The sequence below is a fragment of the Dermacentor albipictus genome, chromosome 7, assembly GCF_038994185.2.
Source record: "Dermacentor albipictus isolate Rhodes 1998 colony chromosome 7, USDA_Dalb.pri_finalv2, whole genome shotgun sequence".
NCBI lineage: Eukaryota > Metazoa > Arthropoda > Arachnida > Ixodida > Ixodidae > Dermacentor > Dermacentor albipictus.
Genome location: NC_091827.1, coordinates 129181983 through 129201552, shown reverse-complemented (window position 1 = coordinate 129201552; position 19570 = coordinate 129181983). Strand labels below are relative to the sequence as shown.

At 47.7% G+C, this 19570-nt stretch overlaps 1 protein-coding gene across 1 annotated transcript in view; it reads left to right on the top strand.

The window, feature by feature from the left end:
- The window catches only part of Cda5 (Chitin deacetylase-like 5), a 371641-nt gene that overhangs the window by 251006 nt on the left and 101065 nt on the right, over window positions 1-19570 (top strand). The window contains exon 3 of the mRNA XM_065424245.1: window positions 4869-6138. Within this exon, the coding sequence (XP_065280317.1) occupies window positions 4869-6138 (1270 nt within the window). The remainder of the gene's footprint in view (window positions 1-4868; window positions 6139-19570) is intronic.

The following is a 19570-nucleotide window of genomic DNA, read 5'->3' as shown; positions in this document are numbered from 1 at the left end:
GTGAAAAAAAAAGGACGGAACCCTACGTTTCTGCGTCGATTATCGTCGTCTGAACAAGATCACGAAAAAGGACGTATACCCCCTCCCACGGGTAGACGACGTGTTGGATCGGCTCTGCAACGCTAATTATTTCTCGTCGATGGACCTCAAGTCTCGCTATTGGCAAATAAAAGTCGACGAAAGAGATTGCGAGAAGACCACCTTCATCACCCCAGACGTCACCCCAGTTCGAGGTTATGCCATTCGGACTATACTCGAAGCCTGCAACGTTCCAGCGCGTGATGGGCACGGTTTTAGCAGGATTGAAGTGGCAGACCTGTCTCGTTTACTTGGATGACGTCGTTGCCTTCGCCGGCAATTTCGACGATCACGCTTGGTGGCTTGCAGCAGTACTAGAGGTCATCAGGTTATCAGGGCTTACTCTGAAGCCGGAAAAGTGCCGCTTCGCTTACGGCGAGCTTGTTTCTAGGCCACGTCATCAGCAAGTCTGGAGTCCGCCCTGACCCGCAGAAGACAGCTGCCATCGCAAAGTTCCCGCAGCCCATCGACAAGAAGGCAGTGCGTAGATTCAATGGCATGTGTGCCTACTGCAGGCGCTTTGTCAAGGACTTTTCACGCATCGCGGAGCCGCTAACGCATCTAACCAACTGTGATGTCGAGTTCGATTGGGAAACGCCACAGGCCGACGCATTTCAAGAACTCAAACGACGCATGCAGTCGCCGCCGCTAGTTGCACACTTCGACGAGAACGCCGATACTGAAATCCACACTGACGCCAGTAGCCTAGGCCTCGGTACCGTCCTAGTCCAGAGGAAAGACGGACTTGAATGGGTGATATCTTATGCTAGCCGGTCGCTGTCAAAAGCGGAAGGCAACTATTCTACGACCGAAAAGGAATGCCTCGACATCATTTGGGCTACAGCAAAATTCCGCCCTTACCTCTATGGCAGGCCATTCAAAGTCGTCAGCGACCATCATGCGTTGTGTTGGCTAGCTAACTTATAGGACCCTACAGGACGGCTGGCACGGTGGAGCCTCAGACTACAAGAATACGGCATCACAGTAACCTACAAGTCCGTACGAAAACACTCAGATGCCGATTGCCTATCACGCGCCCCCGTTGAACGGCCGCCGCAAGATGACGAAGATGACGACGCCTTCCTTGGAATAATAAGCGCGGAAAACTTCGCCGAACAGCAACGAGGAGACCCGGAGCTAAAAACCCTAGTCGACTACTTGGAAGGGCACGCCGACGTTGTCCCTAGGGCATTTAAGCGTGGATTGTGTTCGTTCACGCTTCAAAACAACCTACTCGTGAAGAACTTCTCACCAGACAGCGCCAACTACCTTCTTGTTCCGTCGGCGCTGCGTCCACAAGTACTGCACGCCCTACATGACGATCCGACCAGTGGGCACCTCGGTTTTTCCCGTATGGTATCGAGGATACAAGAAAGGTATTACTGGCCGCACCTAACCGCTGATGTCGCCCGTTACGTCAAGACATGCCGAGACTGTCAGCGACGCAAGACACCACCGACAAGGCCAGCGGGATTACTGCAGCCGATCAAGCCTCCTGACCGTCCTTTTCAGCAGATCGGGATGGATTTGTTGGGACCGTTTCCGACATCAACTTCGTAAGTTAAGCAGGAGACACACGGTACGATTCGTCGTCCGATCCGACGTGCGGCGCCGCATGCTACGGCATGCGGCATACCACGATTCGGGGCACATGGTGCGTGCATCCGAAAGATTGAGCGGTGCGTAAGCTCTGCTCAGATACAGCCTCCCAGCTTGACTTCATAGGCACGTCGAGAAACGCAATATAAACAACTCTGCACAACACTGCTTCGCTTTACGCTAACATTGTCAATAAGGTTATGCCCCTGCGAGTGACAGAACACTTCACGACGGCGCGTTTTCCGCTGACGACTCCGCTAACAGCCAGTGATAGGGCCGGTAGGCCTAGATAGGCAGACGCCGCGGCCGACGGCGCTTACGATCCAATCCGAGCTCGTCGAAGAGCGCTTATGTTTGCCAAAACAATGAACACTGTACACTTAGGTGGCGCGTAATTAAATACAATTGGTTTACTCGACGCAATCGTGGCGAAGGGCAAACCTGCAAGCGAAGCGAGCAGCCTCGCTCGCTGCACGTTTGGGTCGGTGTGTACTTTCTGCCCGCGAAATGCCCTCGCGTCACAGCTCCCGATCTCGCCAGTAGCTTAGTGCTAGTGTACTAGGCGCTGCTTTGCATAGCAGGCACACGTTCGAGATAATTTAACTGAACTGGTAACTATTTCGTGTCAGAAACGAACTGCAGCAGGCAAGGAAAAATAAAACACTATAGAGAAACCGGCCAGCCAGCGCCGCCTCAGTGGAGGGAACGTCAGAAAACGTCACATGCCAGCCGGGCTGTCATTGGCTGCGGCCAGATGACAGTGCGGTTATCGGACGCGTCGGACGATGAAAATCTGCACGGTTTGTCGCACGCCGGACGGCCAATCCGGCGCTTCGGCACGACAAAACACCTCGACTCCGGCTGCCGTTCCGGTGCGTCGGACGCCGGATTGGACACCGAATTGGACCGTGTGTCTCCCGCTTAAGTGGATCGTCGTGGCGACGGACTATCTCACCCGCTTCGCTGAAACTAAAGCTCTACCGAAAGGCAGCCCAGCCGAAGTGGCGAAATTTTTCGTCGAGAACATCCTGCTGCGACATGGTGCTCCAGAAGTTCTCCTCACCGACAGAAGAACGGCTTTTACAGCAGAGCTCACGCAAATGATTCTGCAGTACAGCCAGACAAGCCACAGGAGGACAACTGCCTGCCATCCGCAGACGAATGATCTCACGGAGCGCCTCAACAAGACCCTCGCCGTCATGCTGGCAATGTACGTCGACGTAGAGCACAGGACGTGGGATGTGGTCCTGCCGTACGTAACATTCGCTTGCAAACGGCGGTGCAAGAAACAACACAGATCACGCCATTCAAGTTGGTTTATGGCATGAACCCGACGACGACGCTCGACGCCATGCTGCCGCACGTCACTGACGAGGAGAATCTTGACGTCGCTACCTGTCTCCAGCGCGCCGAAGAATCCCGACAGCTCGCCCGCCTGGGGATCAAGAACCAGCAATGGACCAACAGCCGACACTACAACCTCCGACAACGCTTCGTCGAGTACTAGCCCGGCGACCGTGTTTGGGTATGGACCCCGATACGCCGACGAGGACTCAGTGAAAAATTACTGCGACGCTATTTCGGACCCTACAAAGTCATCCGACGTATTGGCGCTCTGGACTATGAGGTCGTGCCAGACGGCATTTCGCATTCACAGCGGCGCCGCGCACGATCAGAAGTGGTCCACGTGGTGCGCCTTAAACCCTTCTACGCACGCTGACGAACTTCCTTATTTTGTTGTTTTCTTTGCTACGAGTGCTTTTCTTTATTACTTTCGTTTTTTTGCAGCATCGGGTCGATGCTTTTTAAGAGGGGGGTATTGACACGTGTACCTATCTTTTATCGGGTGACCACGTTTCGCCGGCTAACAAATGCTATCGCTCAGCGCGGGACGCGTTGCATGTATCCGAAGTTTCTGGAAAGTTATCGATGCTTCTATCCGCTGTCTGTTGTCGCCGAACCTTCTGTTATCTGATTTCATCGCCTGACGCCAGTGGTGTAGAACTATGTGGAAGGCACGCGGGTCCCAACGATTAGTCTGGAACATTCGACGACTGCTGTATAAAAGCCGATGCGCTTGACCCGCTGATCAGATTTTCGACGATCGCCGACCGTGCTCGCCGCTATCGTTGTGCTACTAGTGTAGCCCGTTTTTGTGCGTACAGGTTCGCCCAATAAAAGTTCATTTTGTCTTTCACAGTATTGCTACTGTGTTCGTCTACGTCACCACCTCGTGACAATATACTTTGCAATACGGGACGCCACACTGACGTACTGGTGCTGGCGTTCCGGCGGCAATTTGTATATAAAGATGAGACTTTGATCTTCATTGTGTCCTTTAAGCAGAAATCTGTGGCTGCGCAATTGACAAAAATACAGATTTGAAATAATGCTTGATGAGGCCAAACTGATATAGCTTTTCTCTTTACTGTTGCTTTAGCAGGAAGCTTTAACTCCCATCGAACTACATGGAAACGAAGACATAACCGAAGGTTACGGTAACCGAAGGCAAGGTTTTTCCGGTAGCCACTGTTCCGAGATTGATGAGGTGTGCTACATAAAAAAAAAAGAAACGTAATAGTAGGTCTTCTGTAAAAGCATATTGTGTATCGTATCATTTTACAGGTATGTAAGTCCACCCTGTCCACTGTGTTCTTCCCTCCCCCTCAGTCTGTTTGTTTCTTTGATTTAGGTAAAATGTCTTATGTCGCCTATAACAAACTCACCCAATAGCGACTTTTGCAGTAATAAAACATAATGTTGCAATTCTGTATACTGCACCTAATTGTGCATCTGATATAGACGAAATTTATTTAATATACACATTTTATTTCCAATAGAGTCACCTATGTTTAGCTTTTTCAGCAAATGCAATGTTTTATTTGTCGGTCCAGTGGTTGTTTCATAAAAGTATCTCTGTGTGTTAGATTGACTTCAGTAGCGAAATCGGCGTTGGCTCCGAGCTAAAGATTTCACTCAACGCACAGGACATGTCATTTTTAGATATTCGCGCATTTCCGTATTCGTTGTGATAGTGTAGTTGCGATGCGGCATGCCGTAGCGCCTACGTCGTGCGTCTTAGTCGTACGTTTTAATTTATGTGTGATTCAAACTGCCGAGGATGTTGCCTCGTCAGCAAACCCTGCGTGTTGCCCAAAATGCGTGTTGATTCGAGGCTTTCTCTGGCGCAGCGTCGAGGAGAGCGACGACGCCGGCCAAGAAAGAGGAGACGTTTGGCGGAAGCCAGCGTCGCAGCGGCACGCGCAAATCCGGGGGTCGTCAGGCGAGCGAGACAACGAGGCCGACGCGGTTCCGAAGTCGGCCTACGATCACCACCACTACAACGGCTCGCACGACCACGACGCTGAGGACGACTACGACTCACGCTCCGCCGTCAACGCGACGAAAGCCGACTGTGGCGCCCGAGTACCAGACGCTGTACGATGAGGAGGACAGCAAGGACGAAGACGAAGAAGAGAGTGAAGAGGAGGACAGCGGCTCCACCGAGGCGCCCGACGAGGAAGACACGGTCCCGCCGGGTCTCCAAGTGCCGCGCAAGAGCTCAGCACCCAAGTCTAACAGCTACGACCCCCAACAGCCCCAATATGATGAGGCCGTGCCGCAACTGGTCAACTCGGACGGGAAGATCCTCGGCTCGGACAGCGGTCGGCCGGACAAATTCGTTCCCCGGGTGGACAAGCAGCCCAAGCAGCCAGATTCTCTAAGCGTGTTCGTGAAGCCACTTTACCGGAACACGGGTGATCAGAAGGACAAGGAGTCGGACCAGGTGTTCAAAAGAGACCAGACGGCCATACTGGCGGCGCCTAGCCCTCATCTCGACGACGACGTCGTCATTCCGTCCGTGTACGGCGGCAACAGCGCGCGCGCGCCATCTCTGGGCGCTTCGGACGTGGGAAGTCGGAAGGATGTTGTCCTGGTCACGTACCCCCGGGACCATAACCGCTACCAATACTCTAGCGGGGGAAGCTACAGCGACGACGAGAACGAGTTTAGAGCTTTCCTGCAAGACCAGCAGCGGCAGCAGCTCCCGGCAGCGCAGCCGGACGTGCAGCGTGTGCTGAGCGACTCGAGCGTGCGACCGTCAAGCCGCGGGCGAAACAGGGACGCCCGCTTCTACCCGAGGACGCATCAGGTCCCGCAGCAGACGCTCTTGGCACAGATCCCGCCGCCTGCGCTGGTGACGGCGCAGAGGGCGCAGACGGTGACGCAGACGTACGAGAGCCCGTCCACGCAGAGGGCAACGCAGGCACCCACCCGGGTGCCCACGTACCCGTCCTACCAAGACTACGACCACAACTACCAGCTACAGTCGGAGTACGCGTACCCGGATGACGAGGAGCCGTACCCGACCACCACCACTCCTCGGCCCACTAGGCGCGTAAAATATCGAACGACTACCCCTACGACCACCACAACCACCACAACCACCACAACTCCAAGGTGAGGTCCTTCTGTGTGCATTTGAATATTATAAAGCGCCAGACAGTACGTTAAAACAAACGTGAGTGGGCGCTTTTTAATCTTTAGAAGCGCTCAGAGGTCGGGAAAGGGCAGAACTTTTAGGAAAATTTAAGAACAGTGATTTGGCACAGAATACAGTTTTCTCCGGTGAACACCGACAAATGAAGAAGTTTGCCTCCTGTAAGCCTCTTGGAATAATGATGTGCGTTCTGATCTTTCTTCTGTCCATGTGTAAAATATCTATATTTTGTGCGGATCGAGGAGCAACTCGCCGGCGCCATTGCGCAGGCCCATTCACCTGTTATGCCATCGTTGCGTCTCACCCCCTTCCTACTCACCACCGGTTGTCAGCGGTGTTCTGCCACTCGCGACAGTTTGTGTTGAGGGTGGGCTGTTCACGTAACTGCATGGCTGCCGAAGGCAAACAACGTGTCTCTTCTCTCTTCGGACTACACGGGGTACGTAGTTGCGTGTCTTTGCGTGCTTCGCTCGTATGACCCATGTGGCCTGAGCTCGTGCGCAGCGGCGCGCTAGATGGGACGGCTAAGCTGGAGACCGCGGTGGTCGGTACTGCTGTGAAACCCGAAGAACCATACTGCAGCACGGGTCTCACAGGAGTACCGACCACCGCTGCAGTTTAGCGAGACGTCGCGCCGCTGCGCGCCAGCTCAGGCCGGAAGGCGCTCACGAGCAAAGCACGCATGCACGGACAGGAATGAGTTGACAGAAACCATTTATTTCCTTCGGCGGCCCCCGACACCACAGACGCCAGGCCCCGGGTCGGCGGGGAACCAAAGGAGTCCCGCACCAAGGCCAAAAATTTGTATTTTCGGGCGCCTATAGCCCGTCGCTGCGAGAGCACAGTCTCAGGCTGGCACACGCCGCTAGTAAAAATACCGACGGCTATGCTACATGCTCTCGCGATAACCAATGGACCAACTCGCGAGTGCCCGGACAATCACTTCCGGCTTAGGCCTCCGATAAGTGCGGCTCCGCGTGGTACGACCTTGCGAGAGCACTACGCACCCGTTCTTCGGCTTAGCGTCCGGACAGGATCAACACAAGGTACGCACTGCCCGCACGGGCAAAGACACCGTGCGCGAGCTCGACTCTGGTCACAGAAGTGTCGACAGATGGGAGGAAGCATGTACAGTCTCGGCCACTGCTAGCGGGTACACGGGAACAGTGGCATCGCTCTGCGGAGAGCCCCACCACGGGTGCCTGATGAAGTCTTGCGGCGCATGCGCAATCAAAGCGACTGGCGAAAAGCCCGCCGAATTGTGTGCTATGGTGAGTCGTCTGCCAAGACTTCATGAAGCGTAGTTGGTGGCGTTCCGCGAAGGGCTGCCGCGAACTCCCGTGTTCCCGCTAGCAGTGGCCGCGCCTGTACGTGCCCGGTGCGGTCCAAACAGTGAAGAGAGACGCTCCCTGCCGCGGCAGCCGGAAACGGCCGCGCCGTGATGTCATCGGCACGCCCTCACCGCAAACCATCGCGAGTGGCGCGCCATGGCTGACAACCGCCATCGACTGGGAAGAAGGGGGTGAGGCGTAGGCATGGCAGAACGCGTGAATGCACCCGCGCAATGAAGCCTCCTCGGTCCCCATACATTAAAAGGGGGATTTTTACTGATGGGGCGTTGTTTGTTCGACAGTAGATAGCGGGCGCGCTATATCTCTCATGGCCGCTGCCCGAGGAAAGAACTAATACACCTTTGCAACATAGATACCTCGATAAGGCCTTTTTAATGCGATGAGCATCTTACTTACTTTAGCAACTTTTAGCCTATCTATCTATCTATCTATCTATCTATCTATCTATCTATCTATCTATCTATCTATCTATCTATCTATCTATCTATCTATCTATCTATCTATCTATCTAGCCCCTTACACCGACTCGTTGGTCGAAGTTAATATGAAATATAGCCCTCACCAGGCGAATGACAGTAAAGAAGACAAACATTGACTCCCAACTGTCTTTGCAGAAGAATGTATTGTAACACTTTTTTAACGTTTATAAATGTCATATGTGCGTATAGAGTTGCAAGTCAACCCTTCACCCTTCCTGTTTTTGTGCTGCTGTGCCAAGGAACAGCTAAAACCTCAGTGTTACAGTGCCAAGGAATTCACAGTGCCAAGGAACAGCTAAAACCTCTCAATAATTAAAAGTAGCGCCAACCACTTCCCTCCTCCGCCGTTCCACTCTGTCGCTCGGCGTGGCCTAAAGCCTGTTTGACATGATGCGATTTTCGTCGCACCGGAAGTGCGATTTCCGTCGTTTGCGATGAAAATCGCAGTCGCAGTGCCGACCGCCCGATTTTCGGCTGCGACCAACCGGTTGGTCGCACAGTCGCACCGTCGCACCGATGGCTGCGATTTTCCTTCGAAATTGCGCGGAGAGCTGCCAAAGGAGCTATTTCGCTGGTTTGTTTTGGAAAATGGCGTCCCGATCGACAAGTGCAATACGCGGAGACGTGGATCGTCGAATTCGGTACGTACGCGAAGGGAGAATAAAAAACTTGTACCGCAGATTGCATTCTCCGATTTCTATGCGTTTGTTGACACTCTGCACAGCAAATGAAGTGCATTTTCACGTTTGCTTCGTACGCCTTTGCGAGTTGTCAGTGCTAGGAGGTGTTCGATCCCCAGCAGACGACGAGGTCGCTACAATGTTTTGAGTAGCATGCAAAAATCGCGCTTACGGAGCAGCTTGAATTATTTCAACCTCGGCAAGGGCAAATGACAAGACAGCAAAGTACCCGAAGTTTCAACGTTGCGCTGAACGCGGTACCGTTCAGTTGCATTTTCTTGTCGGTTTTCAAGCACGAATTTCCCGATGCATCTTGAAAGCTTATCTTGCCTCTTATTAAATCTGACAGAGCAAACGTGTAGGCTATCGTAATGAATTTGCTACGATAGCATTAAATCCGTGGCTTGAATAAAATATTACATGCACGTTTAGTTGCACCTCTTCTCTGGAGAATTTTTTTTTTCTTGCACAGAAACCAATAAACATTTACTATGTTGCGGACTTTGTATCCTTACTGCATCTGTATGAACACTTGCTCTGCAAGGTAACTAACTGCACAGCTAGTAGATTAAGTAAATACAGTGACAACGTACCCTCCTGCACAATTATGTAGAACTCGTGCAACAATGCGAAAAGCAGGCAAACGCCCTGTTCTTGTGTGGATAAAACAGTATAAAACGACACGCTGAAAAAAAGTAAATCCAAACTGTGCATTGAAGTCAGCCAGTACAAGCAGTTCTTGCACGTTCACAGCTGATCAAGTGTGCAGAAACATTCGTGCCTTAAATGTTTCTAGTAAGTTTCTAATAAGTTTGTGATCACATATATTAGTGTGTAAACCCATATAACGATATCCGCTGCGATTACTATCTTTATAAGTAATAAAATACCATGCTACTTGCAAGAACATATATCACCTGAGGATTTTAGAACAAATTTCTGCATTTCAACTATACACAATATCTGGTTTATTCAATAAAAGAAGACAAACTGGGCTTTTTTGCAATGACAAAGTTATTCTAAACTTTACTTACATACAGGCAAGAAAAAAAATTATAGACAGAAATATTGTTCTTCAATTTGTTCACCTGCCACTGTGGCTATAGCATTCTGCTGCTAACACAAGGCGAGGGATTGATTTGCCAGCCATGGAAGTCGCATTTCGATGGGAGTCATAGGTGCGAAAAAAAGCTCTTGCGCTTAGATTTAGTTCATCACCTTTTATTGAACCCTTACACTTCAAAATGCTATTGCACGGGGGGCATGCTTATGCGAAATCTAACACCAATAGAAAGCAAAGCGCAGAATTGTAAAACAACCATCTTTCGTGATAATTCAAGTGTGTAAATATTCATTGCATCAATATGTATTGTTCAACAGCACTGCACAAGTAAGCGTGATCAGGTATAGCAAGTACTCTGTCAAGAAGCTGGTTCTACAGATGCATAAATGTCAAGGCATGAATGCTCATACTACGTCGCACACATAGCACAAAGAAAACCTTTTTCAAGAGTTGTCCCTTCTGGCAGATATGAGTGGGCCATAAGCAGCAGAAACTTTATTGCAGGACATTGTGTAATACCGCTTATGAAAAAATGAACAGAGTGAAGAGGCTTTTAACAGCAGTACCTCATGCTGCTCTAATAAGAGGAACGATGTGCAAAAACATTTCTGGTAGAACACTTAAACTAACTTTCTGAAAGACAGAAAATTCCAGGTGAGAGTTGGAGGTACGTTTAGCCCACACACACCAACAACATGGGCATACTACAAGAAACACTACAGCCTATGGTGTATTACAGTCTGTGGGAAAGCTATCTTATACAGAAATCAAAAATGATGCAACAAGCCCTCGACAACACTGCAGACTTTCTTGGCTAGTCTGGCCTCTCGCTTTCTGATAAGTCAGCTCATATCGACGTCAGAAAAAAAGAAAGACTAGAATCAAGAACTACCCCAGATTGCACATTGTGATCCACATAGCTGGACAAATATGCCCGCAAGTCAACATCCACAAATCCTCAGCTAGTGTAAGCCCATGACGGCAGAGCCAGCATGTGGGTGAAACAATTATGCAATGCCTGGACGCAACTTCCACACCTGGTGAAAAGAATAATCTCGAAATAACGGGGGTGGGCGAGCGGATACTATAGAAAATCGCAGATGCTGTGCTTGTGTCCAAGGTATGGTACGGTATGAATTACCAACAGCACACAAAAAAGACAACTCATCGAATACAGGCATCGGGTAGTAATAACAGGTCTTTCCAACTGTACCATGCTTGAAGACCTCTATGAGAAAGACCTAACGAACAAGCACCTAGACAGAGTAGAGTCGCAGCCTGCAGCACAAATTCTTTGTCTCAAGAGCTCAGAACCTCATCGCAAGATACTATGCCAGCTAGCATATCAGATGCAAAGACGACTACCCCTCCCTTCAGAAACACAACCTCGGGAGTACCTGAACATGAAACACAACAGGCCCATACCATGGAATATGGGGGCAAACAATTAGGCCAGGAGACTATATGCAACTGCCAAACACACAGAAGAGGTTGCTAGTCATGAAGATACAAGCAAACATAAGGCACATATAGTACACTGATCTCGCAATAGCAGTGTAACAGTAGTATGACACTACATAAAACTAAACCCCATATAAGTGAGTACCATTTTAGGTCATCCTACACCTAGAAAAGCTGAACGGAAAGCAATCAAAGCAGCACTTGTAATGCAGTGTACACCCTGCACAACACCCTGCATGGATTCACCAGAAACTGTCTGGGCCTGCACATCACACAAGATTGTCAGGAAAATCAGGAGATTAACACGCGACTTGCCAGCACATGGCCAGAAATTAAATTACAGGATACATAGCCATGCAGATATTCCAGGACACAAGCGGGCTTATAAGCCTGACATAATAACTGAAAACTAGATGAGTTTGTGTGTATTCATTATTAACTAAAGTGCAACAGATAGACAACACACAAGAACGAAGCGCTCTGTGTGTTCACTTCGTTCCTGTCCATCGCATTTCTGTTGCAGTATAGTTAATGAATTCATAAGGCTGCACAGGAGAAGAATGATACCTCTGCCCAAGGGCCCGATCTCGCATCCAAATCCACACGTGTGCACACATACACACACAAATGATGCAAGAGTGCATAGCATGAAGCAGTATCAACAAGATGACACTAGATATGGATGAGGACTAACTTTCAACTGAGGTTCATTTGTAAAAATGTGGCGAGTTGTAAAAGGGCGATGAGCAAAACGAGAACAAGCTGAAAGCAGGAGCCAACGTTTCGACAAGTGGACTTGTCTTCTTCAAAGTCCACGTGTGGAAACGTTGGCTCCTACTTTCACCTTGTTATCATGTTGCTCATCGTCTTGAATTTCCATCTCCTGCCTTCCCCGAGTTTTCCCCAGAAAAAGAAAGACATCATTGAAGGATAGATAAAAATTGGTGCTTGATGCAGCCAAACATAAATAAATATGCTACAGAAAGAAAATAGAGAAAAATTCCAAGTGCAGGAAAAAATAATTACAATTGCCAATCCTGCATGCCAGCACCTTTCAAGAAACACTGTTGTTATTCCAATAGACAGACTGACAGTTTGCTTATGCAATGCAAGCACATTCTTCCAGTTCCATGCCATTGGGGAAAAAATGAGTTTCCTGGAAGGTAGCCACTTGCACACTTGGTGATCACTGTTTTTTTTCCCTGGACTTGTGTATCTATATGTATTTTCCCCCTTTCCTGCTTTTATGTTTGGTTTCATCAAGCACCAGTCTTTATCAGGTTTTATTGCTGTACTACTTTGTGGTAACCTTTATAGATCACTGCGTTTTCACAATAAACATTTTAATTAGAAGTTAGCATACCCTGTTCTTACTGCTTCACACTGTAAATTCTTGCTACATTGGCCAAATAAAAGATTTTATAAGGTATCATGAGGGCTATTAAAGTGACTTGCTGCAGTATAAAAAAAACGAATAGCCTGGCTGCAAATGGCACCAAAGAACACATAGGACAAACAAGAAAACTGTGATGATCTAACAATCAAAAGTTTAATGTACACACCGAGTAAATGCTCGCCGACAAGCAATAGACTGAACATACACAAAAAGGAGAAGCAAAAATTCATGTGCATTTCCTGACGGGAAATGCATCCATTTCTAACGGAGGCCGTGATGACAAGATTAACCCAGCATTTTTAGATCTACAGCTTCCGTAACTTCTCTAGGCAGCCGATCTGCACAGAATGCTAGCTTCTTCCTCTACGATGCACGCTCAGATGTGGAGAGTGCATTGTAGAGGAAGAAGCTAGCATTCTGTGGAGATCGGCTGCCTAGAGAAATTATGGATGCTGTAGATGCTAATACACTGGGAGCATCTTGTGTCAGCATGGCCGCTGTTGCACTTTAAGAGATGAATGCGTTTCCTGTTGGGATCTGTATGGACACGCATCAGATCTTGCTTCTGCTTTTTGTGTAAATTCGATTTATTGCTTGTCGACCAGCATTTACTCGGCATGGTCAATAAACTTTCATTTGTTAGTACACCTCATGAGATTATCTTGGTATCTAGCAGAAAGGTGTTCATTCTTTTTAGAGTGAAGCTGTATATGCCTAGGCGAAACACTCATGGTCCGATCACAAGAGCCCTAGCGTAGGGGTATGAGCCATTGTTTCGGGGGTTGTGAGCCATTGTTCGTCTTACATGAGGGACGGAGACATTTCTTGTTGGGTAGACATAGAAATGCTTATGCATTTAACACATAAACATTTATCTACGCATTATTCCAAGGAAGGGACACAGAGTGGGACGGGGTTAAGACAAGATCATGATGTCATAATTATCTTGCAGCAAAGGTGTGGCGGGCCATTGGCTACACCGATAGTGACGTCATTTCTCTCTAGCAGCAGAGCGCGCGTGCAGAAGTCTCTCTCAGACTTCCCTATAGGTTCAAAAATGTGTCCCTGTATTTAATTAAATGAAATGTGCAGCCCCGGTGTGTCACTTGGCAACTACAGTGCATAACTGAGTCATAAACATTATGATTAACGCATTACGAAACATAAATGCGTAACATAATTCAGAAAGACTTCGACGGACCACCTGGATTAACACAATGAACCGCTGCTCATTGCACTTTCGAAGATGGTGATCTTGCACAGTGCAATGTGCGGCATTCCAAATAAACAATGTGATAAACCCAAGCCAAACATGTGCATAACCTCATTAAGAAACACAGACATAACCAATAATATAGAAAGACTTGAATAAGCCATTGGAATTAACCCAGTGATAAAAACCGGGACAGCATATTTCAGCTTCGCTGGTTCACCGTCTGTACAGGGTGCATGGGCAGTAACTTTTTCTGTTATTGTTTGTTAAGTATTGTATAATGTTGTGCCAATAAAACACGTTGGGCTAGTTGGTGCAATGTAGTGGTACTGCTTTTTTTGCTGGTTCTTTTTCTTAATGTTGTGCCCTTCTTCCTTTTGTAACAACTTTTTTATTCCCCCTTGCATAATACTCCAACCTTGCAGCCTGCGAGGTATATAAATAAATAAGTACATAAGCACGTCATTCATTCATCTGCATACACCTCGCACCATTCCTTGTTCAACAAACGTCACTGTGTTGATGTCTCGCAGCGTGCATCTACATTAACTACCGTTTGCGTTTCGGTATGGTTTGTGAACAGTGTAATGCATAAAGATTACATGACATGCATTAAGGTTGTGACCTATGCGGTGCATAAGCAAACCTTGCAAAAGATGACAAGTTGGATTGTTGAAAATAAGACAAATTGTATATATCGCAGTTACTTCAACAGCATTTAATTGACCACTTGACAAAAACTTCCCTTCGCATAGATTCCAACACGTACACTGAATCTGCAGTTTTCTTTTTTGCTTGCAGTCGTTACTGCATGGCCACATTGTAGATTTGAAAACAAAGTGAAATAAATTTGTTTGTTGCAATATAACAATATGTGTATATCACTGCGATTGTAACCCCAGAACTTAATACAAACATGCACACTATAGGACGCAGACAAATGTTCAGGACAAATTTCAGAATGTTTGCATCCTGATACTTATGAAAGTGAACGGTTTCATTCCATGGCTGTCAATGAGAGGGAGAGAGAAAACTTTATTGTGTTCATGGAACAAAAACGCATTGATAAGCTTAGACATATAGTCATTGCTTAACACTTTCGAAATGAATAATTATAGCTTGCTATCGACATTGAAGCTGCCATTCGACAGCAAGAAAAGGAATCAGTTTTTCCAGCTCTGAACATTGAATTGCAGGAAAAAAAAATTCTGCCAATATAATGTTTAGGAATACCAAATTGGAATAAACATTGAGGCTTGCAATTGTACTTTCTCTGGCTGAGCAATCGAGTTTGAAATGACTCCCATAAGCATGTTGTAACAATGTTGATCTAATACAGGTTAAATGCATGACTAGCTTAAGAAATCTGGATGATTGCTATAAATTACAGTGAAGAAACTATAATATCTAATAACATTAATAATATAATAATAATATTTATTTCCACAAAACAGGCTAACCATGAGAGGCGTGCGAGGCTGAGCAGAAAGCTGAAAAATTCTACAGCAAGTGCGCCTGCCGTGGGCCTACGATCCCGCATTATGAATAGCGCGTATTGATATGGTCTTCTTGTTAGAAGTTCCGAGTATACTACCAGCGCGAGACACGGGACAACAAAGTGGACGAGAAGCGTGTCTTTTAGAATGCTATGTTACAACGTACAGGTTTCTACAAAAGTGACGGTAACTGCTCGAAACATTTGATGCGTCGGCTTTTGCGCCTTTAGAAATATTGAGCGGGGGCTCCCATATATATATTCGCAGCGCAAGCACGGCGATGGACGAACCAGGCTAGCGCTAAGGTTGAATTTCACAACACAATTTTCATTGCACGTCGTAATCACACAGATCGTTTGAGGCTTCGTTCAGGGGCACACGCGGGCGTTCGGGTTGGTGCTTCTTGTTGCGTTTGGCGTAAGAATATGGTTAGGAGCAGGCACCACATATGCGCAATGACAGGCAATATACACGCATCATTTCTCTAGACGCTGACGCCGAGCACGGGTAGCGCGAGGATCTTGTTGGGCTGACACGACAACTTCGTGGCAGCCGAATTCCGAATACTGCATATACGGTGAGGGTAGCTATATGAACTTGTCGATAGGTCATCTTGCAGATTGTTGTAGCACAGGCAGAACGAAACGCTCATAGAAGGTAGATAAGACAGCACACATCGCTGAACCACCTGCGAACAGCTGTTTACGTGCGCGATGTCGCACTGAACTACAGAAACCGCCGTCGCGCACCCCAAGACAAATCTTAACTAACGTTTTTAAATGAGTAAACGTACATATTATTTGCTTATAATCAAGAGAAGTCAATAATATTATAGTGTAAACGTTTTATTCACTACAATAAAAGAATTATGCAGCGTGTGCCACGAAACCTGGCACTAAGCAACCCTGGGCGTCGCACCAGTCGCATTGTTAAAATCGCAATCATGTGAAATGAGCCCTCTAAAAATCGCATTGCGACGCGTGCGACAGCACCGATTTTCGTCGTTGCAGTCGCATCATGTGAAACAGGCTTAAGGCGTGGCCTGGGTGGTGGCGCCGCCTATGTCGACCCTGACGTAGCAGACGGCGGCTTACGCGCTAACAGCTAGAGGAAATGTGTGGAAAACCTTGAGTCCTGTGGAGCAGTTTATGAGGCGCGATTTTGCTTAGTCAGTCAGTAACTGGCCTTAATAACGCCGTGCTGGAATTGCGGAAAAAAAATAGAGGAAAGTACCATTACTTAAGGCGTAAACCGTCCCCGCGTTCAGAGTCTGTGTTGCTGAGGCGCGACGCATGCACGCGGCGTGCGCAAACACGCATGTAATTACCAGAGTTTCAAGTCCTGACTGCGTGAAAGTGTGTAGACGTGGTTTCGTAGGTTCATTTGTGTACCTGCAGAATAGTTTTGTTCTACGGGCTTGTTCCAACCGACTTGGGTCAGCAATGCCTGGGACGCTTCTGCTTTGCGCCTTTTAGAGATATCTGTAGCTCATGCACTGGTTCTGGCAGACGTGAGCAACGTTTTCACACGTAGGCGGCATTGATAATGTGAACGACGTATCTGTAGAGTTCGCCGCGCATGAAATCGTTTTGTATATATTTTATTCCTTACAGTGTTCAGGTTGTAGTTTGACTGCACGAACAAACTTAATGGCTAAACTGGACAGAGGCTCCGAAAATAATTGGCCCCCTCCCTATTAGAACAATAATGCTTTTGTTGAAGAGCTAATTTGATATTTGTTTACTGCGTGCGTCGGTCGATCGGGTTGTGAGTTTTCAGAGGGAAGCAGTGTCCGCATAACTGGAACGCTATTTTGGAACCATTTCGGAGGTGGGGTGGCGGAATGATCTAATAATGGCGTTCCTTATGAGACATAGAGGGTCTTTATGAGCACCAACCAGCCCGGTCTCAAACTTTGTTCCAGTGGCCCAAGTTGTCAGCCAGCTTGGGCGACTAGGTACGTGCGTGTAGTCGATATGTCGACGTGGTCGCTGGGTTATTATCATTGTCACTTCGTCATTTGACTTCGTTCATCCGCTATCTTTGTAGCTCTGTTTCTTCCTATGTCCTCATTTGATCGCGCTTACGCAATCTATCATGCATACGATTTTCGTCGTGTGGTCGCCGCCATGCATCTAACGCTGACCCGGTCGTCCAAGTGGTCCGATACCTTAGGCGACTAAGCACGCCCTCATGACGGCGATGTCGTTGTGGTCGCTGCACGTTCATCACTGCAGTCTCGCCATCCTGCTCTCGTCATGCCGCCGTCGTCGTCTTATTTTCATCAGTACTTGTTTCTCGTGCTTCGGCGCGAAACTTTGAAACGAGAGAGCGTGTGTGTCCTAAGTGGTTGGAAATTTTCCTTATCGAGTGGGTCATCTAATCAAACGCATGTCTGGCCCAAACAAATGAACAGTTAAGCACCTCAGTCGTATTCCTGGCGAGAATCTCGTACGTTATGTCCTGCCTCTTAAACCTGAGGTGGTGCTATCCCTATAAGAGCTGAACTTTAGGCGCGTTTGTGAGAATGCATACTTAACTTAAAGAGAAAAAAAAGAAGACCGGACAGGACGAGCACTAACTTGAGACTAAACTTTATTATCAGAAAATCAAGCGTATTTATTTGTCGTCAGTGATCATGAGCAAAAGACATCATTGCACAACCACGCACCAAACCACCCGAAATTTGTAAAATGCAATCATTCCACGGCTATGCGCATGAAAACTTAAGAAAAACGCAAAAGCTCCGAGAGCATACGTCATTGCAGCAAGCCATGAAACAGGCCCCTATCTTGTGGGAACTGATGGTGTTGGATTTATAGCGAAATAAGCTTTGTCGAGTTATGTCATTGCACTTGTACTGGGTTCTCTACAATGGATCACATCCATGTCATTAATGAGGTTATCGAGAAATCCGCAGAGTACAACAAGCCTCTATGTGTGGTTTTCATAGATTACGAAAAAGCATTTGATTCGGTAGAGATACCAGCAGTCGTAGAGGCAATGCGTAATCAAGGAGTACAGACCGCTTACCTAAATACCTTGGAAAATACCTACAGAGATTCCACAGCCACCTTAGTTCTACACAAGGAAACTAGGAGGATACCTATAAAGAAAGCGGTCAGACAAGGAGACACAATCTCTCCAATGCTATTCACTGCGTGCTTGGAAGAAGTATTCAAGCTGATAAACTGGGTATGTTTAGGATTGAGCATCGATGGCGAATACCTCTGCACCCTTCGGTTTGCCGATGTCATTGTTTTATTCAGCAACACTGCGGCCGAGTTACAACAAATAATTGAGGACCTTAACAGAGAGAGTGTAAGAGTGGGGCTGAAGAATAATATGCAGAAGACGAAGATAATGATGAATAACCGGGCAAGGGAACAAAAATTCTAGATCGCCAGTGAGCCTCTAGAGTCTGTGATGGAGTATGTTTACCTAGGCCAACTAATCACAGGGAAACCTGACCATGCGAAGGAAATTGACAGAGGAATACAAATGGGTCGCATCGCATACGGCAGACGTTGTGAGCTCCTGACTGGAAGCTTACCATTATCATTGAAAAGGAAGGTACACAATCAGCGCATTTTACCGTTGATTACATATGGGGCAGAAACTTGGAGACCGACAAAGAAGCTCGAGAACAAGTTAAGGACTGCGCAAAGAACGATGGAACGAAGAATGCTAGGCGGAACTTTAAGAGACAGAAAGAGGGTGGTTTGGATAGGAGAGCAAACGTGTATAGAAGACATTCTAGTTGACATGAAGAGAAAGTAATCGCGCTGGGCAGGTCATGTAATTCGTAGAGTAGGTAGCCGTTGGACCATTAGGGTGACAGAATGGGTACCCAGAGAAGGGAAGCGCCGTACAGGACGACAGAAGACTAGGTGGTGCGACGAAATTAGGAAATTTGCGGGTGCTGGTTCGAATCCGCTGGCGCAGGACAGGAGTAATTGGAGATCGTGAGGTGAGGCCTTCGTCCTGCAGGGGACATAAATTAGGCTAATGATGATGATGATGATGATGATGATGATGATGAAGGTATTCGAAGGCTGGCTGACACACATGGGACCGTTTTTTTTTTAAATGTATAAATCCTCTAGAACCTCCCTGGTTGTCCTATGTCAAGCCGAAAGAGGGCTAATGTGTCGCATAGAAAGGGTTTACATCCGTATTGTTGCCAGTGTATGGCAGGATGCCAATATGGTTACCCTTCTGGAGAGCTGTCGTGCTCTCTGAGTCTTAAGTT